The 12,909-nt window shown below is 33.6% G+C and overlaps 1 protein-coding gene across 3 annotated transcripts in view; it reads right to left on the bottom strand.

Moving 5' to 3' along the window:
• Nucleotides 1-12,909, bottom strand: part of LOC149802224 (dedicator of cytokinesis protein 4-like) — a 365,588-nt gene that overhangs the window by 177,229 nt on the left and 175,450 nt on the right. For 2 of the 3 annotated variants that reach the window (XM_089956651.1, XM_089956649.1), the window contains 3 exons: nucleotides 12,803-12,829; nucleotides 4,448-4,582; nucleotides 1,330-1,428 (listed from right to left, as the gene is read on the bottom strand). In XM_089956651.1, coding sequence (XP_089812777.1) covers nucleotides 1,330-1,428; nucleotides 4,448-4,582; nucleotides 12,803-12,829 — 261 coding nt within the window. The remainder of the gene's footprint in view (nucleotides 1-1,329; nucleotides 1,429-4,447; nucleotides 4,583-12,802; nucleotides 12,830-12,909) is intronic. The other variant, XM_089956650.1, reaches the window with a different exon arrangement.

A 12,909-nucleotide genomic window follows, 5' to 3' on the forward strand; every position in this document is an offset into this window, starting at 1 on the left:
TCCATAAAATGAAGTGTCCATAAAGAAAGGTTCCACTATATAGAGATCAGCATCCGTCTTGCTGGCTACACATTTACAAGTGATTTTACCAATACAAAGCATGCACAAAGACTGACTAAGGTCCTGAGAATCCCACTTTGTTGTAAAACCTAGCTAATATTTGGTGTTCAAAATCTTTAACACATAATTTTCCAATAAAATTATAACATTAACAACCACAAGGACATTATCATTGGTGAAACAGAAAAACTTTTTTCTTGCATTCCTATATGTATGACACAGTTTGGCTATGTGAGAAAGCTGTGTGGGATATGCCTATCTCACATGAATCCACTATTTGATATTAAAGATGATATCATTATGCATATGGTGTCATGAACATGTGCAACGTTTCTAGCATAATGAATTCAGTGAAAGCCAATTTATTAAAATCCAATTTATAAAAAGAAGAAATTGCATTATAATCCAAACTTTGTGATGTTCTGTTTAATGATGCAAAAAGTTTTAAAAAATTACTGGCTTTTCATGTAGCTACATCAATACTTATGATCCACTGGCCTTTATTCACAACTCTTTTCTGATTAGAACTGAGAGAATAATAATCCATCATATGTATTGGCATGGAATGTGGAAGTCCTGCACAATTTGCAAGTCTTTTTATTGGCTGTCTACTATTATGTGTCAAACAGAAATGCATGTACAGGGAAACTTCCTTAAACGAGATAATGTTGGGACTTAAAACTCTGTGGTACAGTGGTGATGACCAGATACTGTTGGGACCTAAAACTCTTGGGACTTAAAACACTCTGTTACAGTGATGACCATATACTTTTGGGACCTAAAACTCCATGTTACAGTGATGATGACCAGATACTGTTGGGACCTAAAACTATCTTACAGTGGTGATGATCAAATACTGTTGAGACCTAAAACTCCATGTTACAGTGGTGATGACCAGCATGCACACTTTTAATTAGCACTGTATATATTTTCATGCATAATCGTGTCCAACTGCAAACAACACAGACCCTTCTCTGCCACTGCATAAGGTGCTGGCAGATCTGGGTCTATGTTGTTGTTTTTTTAATACTGATTACTCCTAACAAACTGCACAGATCGAGATCTACCATAAAAAGATGATGTAGTAATAACATGCTTGCATTGCAACTTTGTAGTTCTGTTTTTAATCCCTGGTTCTGACAGATTTTTTTCCAACTTAAAGACCACATCATTCCAACATATACATCCTGGACAGTACATTGTATAATTTATGGGAACTTCTTGTACAGTCAGTTTTAAAAAACATTATGTTCAATTATGTTCAAGTACCTTCAATTTTGGTCCTCTTGGATGAAGAAGCATCAACACTGTGTAGTGGTCATCATCCATCAATCTCAGCATCTCTAGCACACAAGCCACTAAAGAACCCTGATACAAAAGGCACACATTTAAAAATATAAAATTTTAAGTTCCCTTTACACAAAATAAAATATGCAGTTTCATTTGAAGGTTTTCTTGCCCCACTTACAAAACATACTCTTTCCTCTGGCCTCAGAAAACTCGAGACAAAACATTGGATTTCAAGTACTCTGTCTCTTACATGTACTATCACAAATGCTGGCCCAGGTCACTCAGTGATTCCCTATAAATACTGGGTCCAAATATTGGATTTTCTGCCTATATAATCTCAAAAACACATAAAGCATGCAAATCAAGCTCAAGTTCAAAGTCTATGGTTTTTGACAGGCTATAATTTCTATTAATTATAATTAAATTTTAATCAATGAACTTTCAAGATGTTTTATATTGGGTCCAACTGGTTTCAACAACTTTTAAGCAAAAAATCTGTGTATTACATCACTGCTTTTTGTTTTCTTGATGAGCTTGGTTCCCATATTAGTGTTTAATAATAACCTGCCAAATCAGGAGCCCACAGAGCTGGGAACTAGACTTACTGTTGATACACCACCAAACATGATTCCTTTTTTCAAAAACAAGTGATATTTATTTCGTGAGACAATTGTCTACGCCGAAACTCAATTTTTGTATTCTTCAATTAGTACATTACTGAAGTCATGATTTCACTGGAAGTAATAATGAAATTTCTTATCATCTTTGAGGAAGTGCCAGTTCAAGAATTCTCTGAAGCTCGCTTGCCCACAATGGTCTGTATCTGTGAAATCAATTTCTTTATTTTATGCAGTATTCATTTCGCTTGGATGCCTTGTTACCTTTGATCACAGTAATGAAACAGTCGGTCAACTTAAGGTAGTTTATGTTACATACACAATAACATTTATAACAGTGTTCGATTGATCAAATGAAGTGAGTTCACCTGACATATGACCGGGGCCGCTAGATTTTAAGTTTGTAGGATTTTCATGCCTTTTAACTTTTATTTTATTCCATCTCCTTTATTTGATTCAAAAGACATAATTAACCTGATAATACAAAGAAGGCCAGCTTTTAATTCAGCTAACAATACAACAAATACTTCCGCAAGTCAGTTATCAAAACAAAGTCAGCACTTAATTAGGTTCTCTGAGAAATACTCGCAGACATAGCTGTTACGGTAGATTGACACAATTTACATTTAATTACAAGAGGACACATTGCATTTATGACAATTACACTTAAAAGGAACTAAAAGATAGAACTAGAACTCAAAGTTCAGTTGATAAAAAAATCATTTAATTTGTATTTATTTATTAAAGTACTGCCTCCACTTGGCGTAAGTGACATTTTCATTGATTTCATTTCCTTACATATTGTTAAGTGAGGCGTACTAGGAATGTCGTTTGGAAAGAAAATGTAAAAAAATTGTATGACCTATTTTTAAATTTGATATTTCATAATGTTGACTAAAATTTCCAGGTCCTATCTACCATTTTCGAATATAAAATGAGCGATATGTCAAAGTTTCCGTTAGCAATTTTTATCACGATTTTCTTCAAGTTCAACAAATAGGGATCAATTTTTGGGGTATTTTCTGGTCTAAAAAATGGGATCCATGCCTGACCCTGCATTACAAGTGGTTTTGCAAGTTAGCAGGGTGTGAGTTATCGAGGGAGTGGTGTATTGGTCATATCATATAGATTGTGGCCATTTTCTTCTTTTATTATATAACCAACATTTCTTCTAGTCCCTACACATAGATCATCTGAGTTTACAACTATGATATCTGTTATTTTACATGTGCTTGGTGAACCATCCTAAGACGATGCATTAGTAGGTACATCACAATGTTATTATTTCTAATTCATTAAGTGGTAATATTTTACAGTTTCGTCTTTTAAATCAGATGCAAAAAGATGCTGCTTAAAATATCAGACATGTCAACTGCTGGATGAACGAATCTCTTCATCTACCTATGTTGGTGTTAGTGACTGACAATACTGCCAATGACAACATTTTCAGATGGCATTTCACAATAATAAAAACCACATTTTTGGCGACTGAAACATTGCCATATATACTCGCTTATACTTCCAAGTCAAATTCCAAACAAAAAGATTCAGATCTGCCTTAGCATAATGCACTTACAGATCAAGGTCTATGTTGTTTGTTCTACTGATTATTCCTAACAAACTGCACAGACCCAGATCTGCCGGGACTATATGCAACTGCAGATCTGGGTCTGTGCAGTTTGCACTTGGTCTCATCTTTAAAGTAAGTATATACGGATTGGTAAAGTGCCATTGTCTACATCACTTTACCCTTGCAAATAGCTGATACCTGCTAGTGCCACATATTTCTAAGGTTGTATAAATGATGCATGGAACTATATTTCAATTTCCTAACAAAGGAACATGCAGAATTGCATAATTTAGCAATAATTTATGTCAGCAAATTAGTAATGACTATAGCTGAATACAAGTCAGATCCAGAACAGAAAATTCCAGAATGCAAACCTTCTCTGGAACAACAGATGATAGACCACATCAACATTTTTCAGCGCTAAATGTGGCAAATAATTGGAAAATTATAGCTCCAACTTTGATTTACTTTTTTTTTAAAATATGCATTCCCTTTCATGTTCATTTTTATAAAGTCAGTAAAAACTAATATTTATTCTTACTTCCCTAAGGCAACTTTAAACAAAACTTGTTGCTTTTGATTTTTATGACAGCAAATTAAAATTAAAGTTTGAAAATCTGAGGAATAAGATAGATAATGATGATTGAGGATGTAATTATTACCGTATATATTTGCTTATAAGTCAGATTCAACTGCAAACTATACAGACACAGAGTTACCATCGCATAATACATAGGCAATCAACACAGTTTATTGGGAGAAAAACTAGTAGAACAAACAACATTTACCTTGGTCTGCTAGTGCATCATGTGACAGCTGATCTGGGTCTATGTTGTTTGCAATTGGACCCAACTTATAAGTGAGTAGTCATACCTACAACAAACTCTGACAAATAATGGTACAAATTTACCTCTGCTTTCCTTGCACTTAGTGTGTAAGCCAATGATGCCCATGACTTTTCGTTGCTTGATTCACTGGCAGACTGCATGACAATATCAAAAATGGCAGACACAACAGTTTTGATATCCTTTTGTATGTTCATTGTCTGAAATCAAACACAAAAGTTTCATTTTAGCCACTGTTACATGAAATAACTCTCTGGAGTGAGAAAGGAAACATTTAATGCACAAGAGTATAATCTGCTCTAATCCATAAACTGGTAATGTACCATATAAACTCGCCTATAAGTCGACACAAACTGCAAAGTGCACAGACCCAGATCTGCCATCACATAATGCACTAACAGATCTGGGTCTGTGCAGTTTGTTAGGAGTAATCAGTAGAACAACACAGGCTCTGACCTGGAATCACATAATGCGCTAACAGACATGGGTCAGTTCAATTTGTTAGGAGTAATCAGTAGAAAAACACAGACCCTGATCTGCCATCACATAATGCGCTAAGCATGTCTGGGTCTGTGTAGTTTGTTAGGAATAATCAGTAGAACAACACAGACCCAGATCTGCCATCACATAATGCTACAGCAGATCAGCATCTTTGTTGTTTGAAGTTTGCTTCGACTTATAAGTGAGTGTATATGGTAAGTAAATTTTTAATTACTTGCTAATTAGGTTAATGAATTTTCAGGAAATATGCATCCATAAAAATAAAAGTACTGAACACAAACTAACTGAAGACATCAGATGCTAGGACAGTGACAGATTCATTAAGCTTAAAACACAAACGTGTTGTTTAACATCAGGAAATCAGATGATAGGACAGTGACAGATTCACTCAGCTAAAACACCACCATGTTGTCTAACATCAGGAAACCTTAAAAAGAAATACTTGCAGAACCAGGAAAAAGGCTGGCTTAGAAAAATGATTAAAAATTAAATCCTATTCATAAAAATTATTCTATGAGGAGAGGCAATAGAAAGGACTTGAACACAACAAGGAAACTTGACTGTTAAAGAAAAGTTGACCAGGATCTTCCATATTTAATAGAATCACTTTTACTGCAAAATGTGTATGATAATGTCTTGCCAAATGTAGCAACACAAAGAGAAATTTAAATGGAATGCCATCTCTAAAAGTTATAGTTTTTATAAAATCATAGTTTGCAATAACCTTTTGTTGGAGATAGAACTTTTATTGATTTTACAAGATTTTACCTTTTAAACTCAACTGATCTTGTAAAAAAAAATATGTAAAGTTCAACATTTTATTTTAAAAAAGCTATTATGTTGAAGCGCAACAACAATGATTATGATGTAATGTGTTTACAACATCTGGTTTATGGGAAAAAAATTACCAAAAATATTGAAACAGACTATATTTGCTGTGGAATTTCTTGAGTATCCTATTATGGAGGCAAGTTGACATTTTGGATAGAAGACAATTTTGTATGTGTGAGACAACTTGCAAAATTGGAAACTTGGATTAAAATGCAGTATTGTTTTATGGTAAACATTTCCATCTTTTATACAATGTATTTATTGTATGATTCTAAAAGATACATAGGATTTTCTAGGTTACAAGTTCAAAAAGGTCATGGAATGGGTCTTCATGTTGACATTTCGATATCACATTTTCATATGCATTTAGGGTAGAAATGTGGTATATTTGTGTACATTTTATGAATACCACTTTCCTTAATTAAAGGATGATCATTCGTTCTTGATACAAATTGGATATTTGACCAAAAACAACACATGATCCAATGTTTACAGTAATGTCAAATCAATGCACAGAATTACCTGACCTGCAGAATTGGCCAACATGGTGGTATATGGCCTGGGTCTATGCCATTTTTGTGTGGGGCCTAGGCCTATGCTGTTTTTGTGTGGGGCCTATGTCTATGCTGTTTTTGTGTGGGGCCTAAGCCTATGCTCTTTTTGTGTAGGTCCTAGGCCTTTGCTGTTTTTGTGTGGGGCTTTGGCCTATGCTGTTTCTGTGTGGGGCTTAGGCCTATGCTCTTTTTGTTCCACAGCACAGGCAGCATATTCTATGACTCCCATGGACAGCATTATTAGGGGTTACTACACTTCATTATAAGGTAATCTCACTATAAGGCAGTATACTCTATGACTCCAAATGACATAATTTGAATGAGGGATCACTGGATCACATACGTCATTATAAGGAAGTTTCACTATATGCCAGTATACTCTATGGTTCCCATGAACAGCATCATAATGAGGGAATTCAATTTTATATACTTCATTATAATGAGAGAATCCAGTTTCATATACTTCATTATAATTAGGGAATTTAGTTTTATATACTTCATTATAATGAGGTAGTTCAATTTTATATACTTCATTATAATGAGGGAATCCAGTTTCATATACTTTATTATAATGAGGGAATTCAGATTCATATACTTTATTATAATGAGGGAATCCAGTTTCATATACTTTATTATAATGAGGGAATCCAGTTTCATATACTTTATTATAATGTGGGAATTCAGATTCATATACTTTATTATAATGAGGGAATTCAGTTTCATATACAGCATTAGGATAAGAATGATATAAAAAAGGTCGATGTTGATAAAACATTATAATATTTGAAGTAGTTATTAAAAGTATATACAGTGATTCCCTGACAATAACAAACTCCACTATTACAAATTCTTTCATATAACAAATGACAATATTGGACCCAGAATGACATGTGTAATTTTTAGGATAATTCCTGATAGTGAATGCATTATTATGAATGCTTTGTATGGATTCTATTTCGATGTTAACAAGGATTATATGGTGCCAATAAAAACTGAATTAATAAAAATCTATATATTATATAAGGAATTAATAAAAATGTGTAAGGAATTTAACAAAATGTATATATAAGGAATTTATAAAAATTGATATATAAGGAACTGAAAATAGAAGTTAGAATGAAAAACCCTTTCATATAAATGCAAGCATGAAATACTACAAGATAAAACATAAGATGTAAAGATGTTTAAGTTCTACAAAAGGTATATAAAATAAACTATAAAATCTATTCATCAACTATTCAATATTTTTTTCCAGATCATTGTCTGAATTCAACATCTAATATACATCATGATCAGAGTACCAACACTGTTTACTTGCCGTCTGATATCGTATCGTCGGGGCTTGCAATTAATCCATAATTATGTAATTCCATTGCCAAAATTGCATACATATTTAAACTATTCAATAATTTTGTCACACATCATTATGTGTCTGAATTCAATGGGAAAAATTAACAGCAAAATTAGGTTTAGAAAGACAAAGCACGTCTACGGGTCATTGCAAATTTCCACTAATTAACGCTTGTATGCCTATTCGTTTGAATGACTACAGCAAGAATAATTAACAATCAACACATGCTTTCAGCATGCATATAACATTTACTTCAGATTTTGTAAATATTGAAAGAACGTGTGAAAACTACTATACTAATCACTGTGCAAAATGCAGAGAACGACTTGCGTTTGTGAACTTGCTTTTCCATAATGGTAAAAAAAATTAATAAAATATAGGAAATTAATGACGAGTTCATAAACAAACACCATACCCATGTAAAACCTGAAAACTAAGTGCAGTAGGCCTGCAACGGTCATGAGTCACGTTTATACAGTTTTTTAAGCTGAACGCATGTACAATTTCATTCCCTTTCGATATCCAGCTAATAAAGCGGACATTATTTACTGGTCAATTGACTGCGTCTAATAACACCACCAAGCCCAGAAAACATGTCAGTGGCTTTCATTTTTTGATGTTTATTAAGTTGTGAGACTCTTTTATCAACCACCGCATTGTCTGCTCCTTGGCTGTGTATGCAGTTAAAGAAGAAACACATGTCGGCTATTGTTTGAGCAATGACTGTATACAGAATTAATTGAAGACAATCACATAGACGACTTACTGGCTTTATTCCTGGATCGGTAATAAGTAACATTTCCGATAATGTTTATTTTGGCATAACACTTCAAGAACCTGGTGAAATTCTTAAATTTCAGAAGCCAAGCCACAATCATATTAGATTCAAATTTGTACGTGAACTATTCCACAAAATGATAATAAACATTTTACACACTATTCCTCATACTTCAGAGTAGGAGAAAAATACACATACATGTATTTAAAATTTCAGGAACCATGCCACAATCGTATTATATATTGTATTGTATTCGAATTCATACACAATCTTTTCCCCAAAATGATAACAAATTGTTTTTGCGCAAAGTGCAGAGAAAGAATTCTGTTTGTGAAGTTGCTTTTACATAACGGTGAAATATTTTTTATAAAAAATAGGAAATTAATAATGAGTTCATAAGAAAACCCCATACGCATGTAAAACCCGTGAACTAAGTGCATTAGGCCTGCAATGGTCACGAGTCACTTTTATAAAAAAAAATTAAAGTTGAATGAATGTACAGTTTCATACCCTTTCAATTTCTAGCTAATAAAGCGGACATTATTTACTGGTCAACTGATTGCGTCTAATAACACCGCCAAGCCCAGCAAACATCTTGGTGGCTTTTGTTTTTTTATGTTTATTAAACTGTGAGAATCTTTTAACAACCACCGCATTGTCTGCTCCTTGATTGTGTAGTTAAAGAAGAAACACATGTTGGCTATTGTTTGCGCAACAATTGTATACAGAATTAATTGAAGACAATCACAAAGACGACTTACTGATTTTACTCATGGACCAGTAATAAGTAACATTTCCAATAATGTTTATTTTGGCATAACACTTCAAGAACCTGGTGATATTGCTAAATTTCAGAAGCTACGCCACAATCGTATTATATCAAAATTCACACGCGAACTCTTCCCCAAAATGATAAATGTTTTACACACTATTTCTCATACTTAAAAAATTTTCTTTCCTGGTATGAAAAAAATACAAATACATGTATCTAAAATTTCAGGAACCACACCACAATCATATTATACTGGAATTCATACGCGATCTCCTCCCCATAATGATAATAAATTTTTTATAAAATATTTCATGTACCAAAAATATTTTTTCATGTGTGAATGAATATACGAAATTTCGGGAGCCATACCACGACCGCGTTATATCCGAATTTGCGTTAAAGCGGGGCATGTTATAGCGGGGTTGCACTGTACAGGTATGCTCATGATATCTAGAAAGGATATACATGTATGCTCATAAAATATAGGAAGACTATACATGAATGCTCTTAAAACAGAAAAGATACATCAAAAAAGGATTTTTAAAGCTTAAATAACATTAAATTGTGGTCACTTAAAATGTATCTGATAATAAGGGATTGAAGAAACTTGTAGATCAAATTCCGAATAATACAAGCAAAGCTCTGGAAGGAAACAGTTTCCTAATTATTTAGCAAAACAGAAATGAATGACATCTTTTTTGAGAGATCTGATTATATTAGCTGGAATATTTAGGGCACATCTGCTTATATTAAGTGAATAATATATATACTGTATTCAGTGGTGAAAAACAAGCAGCATGAGTAAAATACTGTGCACTGCAAAATGGCATTAATGTAGTTCTGATTAACCTAAAGATGAATTTTCAAAAACCCATGTAATCAAATAATTCTTGTACAGCATCACTGTGGGGGACCCTTTTATGAAAATTATCAGAAAGTTCTACTGCATGCAGAAAATCAATACATTGAAAAGGTTGAAAAACAAGTATGTCAATTATAACCTTTAAACATTTCCAGTTAGTTCCTCCATAACCGAGCATATGAGTTTCCAGTTAGGACTAGTAGCAATAACAACATGTTCAAGATGGCTGCTTTGGTGGCCATACTGGATATCAGATTGGCACCATTTTCATTTAGTACCAACAACACATAAAAAGAAGTATTTTGTGAAAACCCAATGTTTTTGTGAAACCCCAATGTTGATATAACATTCCATTTAGTTTCAATAGCAACAAGAAGATTTTTAAAATAGCCATATTAGATATGAGTGGAACCATTTTCGTTTAGGACCAGTTAGACATCACAAGAAATCCCCTGGTAAAATGTCCATGTTAATATGGCTTTCATTCTGTTGGATCAGTAATAACACAATTTCAAGACAGCTGTTGTGGTGGCCATATTGGAATATCAGATCAGCAGCATTTTCATTTAGGACAATTAGACACCATATGAAGTCTTTTAGTAAACCCCATTTTCATACAACTTTCTATTCAAAAGAAGTAGCAACAATAAGATTTTCAAGATGGCTGCTGTGGCAGCCATACAGGATGCCAGCTTGCAACACTTTCGTTCATTATAAACTAAATATAATACTAGGCCTTTTCAAGAAACTTCCATCTTGATATGACCATCCATTCTTCTGCAGTATTGATGAGATTTTCAGGATCCTGTGGTGTTCCTGCTACATGACCGAGCAGCAACATTTTTATTCAGAAACAACTAGAACCTGGGATAAATGTGCGTGTTTAAAGTTTTATGGCAAACTTCCAAGCAATTTTGAGTTTAGAAGGAGCCATGACAACAAACTTGTGCAAACAGGCAGACGGGTGCCAGATAGTGGATAACAGAAAACAGTTCATTTCATAAGGTCTTCTGGTCTATGATTAGTGAAACTAAATAAAAGTTGATTTTTTTGCTCTGAATTAGTTTTTCAACTGAAGAAAAGCTTAAAGTTCAATGCAGCTTTTAAAAGTCAACCTGTTAAGATGGGCTAATTATAGCATTCATTCATGGTCTTCTTTTATTAAAGTTAAAGTCCATCATTACTAAATATTTAATCTCTAATAATATTTTCCTTTATTTACATATTTGGATGCAGTTTGTTCAATATTAGCTCCTTCACATTTGCTCATTTTTAAACAAATATTTTCAGTACATAGACATGTTCAAATTTTGACATACCCTTAAGGAACTCTCAAGTTCAGCATATTTATCATTGCTAAATAACACTAGGAAAGCACAAGACTTACAAGTCCATAGCCTAAATTTTGTTTGAACATAGTTATTGGTCTGCCTAGTTTTAAGGCGTCTCAAAACCATAAAAAAAGGCTTTCAAACCTTCCCATAGCTGCTCAGTAAATCTAGAACTATTTTAAAAACAATTTCAGGGGTCCCGAGTGGCCAAGTGGTCTAAAGAGCTCTCCGTTATGGATCACTGCCATCTCACCTCTGTCTGCGTGGGTTCAAGTCTCAGATTCAGCCAATGTGGTTATGTGAGAAAGCTTGCCAGTAGCTTCTCGTGGGTTGGTGGTTCTTTCCAGGGTTTCCCTGGGTTCTTCCTCCACCATTAATACTGGCCACCATGTATAGCCTATCGTGTGCTGAAAAATGGTGTTAAACCCTACAACAATAGCAACAATAAAAACAATTTCATAAATTAGGTATGTCCTCCATCAGCCAGTCTTATGGAGCCAATGAGCATGACATACTTATATTTGAAAATAATCAAAATAACATCAAAAGAGCAAAAGTCTTAAATGTAGATTTTTTAATCATGCTTAAAACAAGTATGGACTACCAAGAACATGTGCCAATGTCAACATTTAAAGTAATGCAAGTTTGTAAAATTTATACGAATGTTACAGAAATAAAGGAATCCATGCCATCCTGACACATATTCAAGTTTAAGGAGTTTCCACACATTGATTTAGGAAATGTGATAAAGGACAGGCAGAATGATGGACAGATGGTGGCAGACAGACGAGGGACAGACAGAGGGTACCACAATATCCAAGATACTTTTCTCTTTAAAAAAAATGTTGGGGATAATTACTATCCAGCTTAAGGGATGAATCCTTGTTATAAAATCTGTATAGTCAAATAAAAAGTACATAAACAGGTTCCATCTCATATCGTCCAAAAATTTATTCCTAACGTTAAATGTAATCTTTCATGAAAGTCTTCTTTCATATTAGACAGCGAGCATTACAATAACCACTGCCTAATCAATCATTTTAATCTGGCTGTCTATTGTTTTACTCGAGAGATTTGCAATCCAGTCATAATTTATTACCCTAGTTATCTGCAGTAAAATATAAATATTTGTTGAAAAATAATTTTCATCACTGCTGTAATATTACATGAATCACAATGCAACTTTCACTAGAATGAAATAATGACATCACACTTTATTAAAACTATAAAAAAGGCATTTAAAAAACTCAGTTCAAATGCAACAAAACAATCTGTACACATGAGGTGTAGTATAGGACACTTGACCCAACCATGTCTCAAAGAAAACCAAAATGTTCTATGTAACTTCTGCAAAATTAAAATCATTTCTTAAAATAAACAGCAGCGAAGCTCAAAAGCAGAAAAAAGACGGCATCAGCTATGCTCAGCAATTACACTTACCCTTTTCGATGAGCGCAGACCTGCAACCTTGGAGGACAATTGATAAGAAATAATTCTCTCTGACACAAAACTCACAGTTATTTCAATGCAATACTTTATATGATACT

The sequence above is a fragment of the Sinohyriopsis cumingii genome, chromosome 4, assembly GCF_028554795.1.
Source record: "Sinohyriopsis cumingii isolate HCF-2022 chromosome 4, ASM2855479v2, whole genome shotgun sequence".
Taxonomy (NCBI): domain Eukaryota; kingdom Metazoa; phylum Mollusca; class Bivalvia; order Unionida; family Unionidae; genus Sinohyriopsis; species Sinohyriopsis cumingii.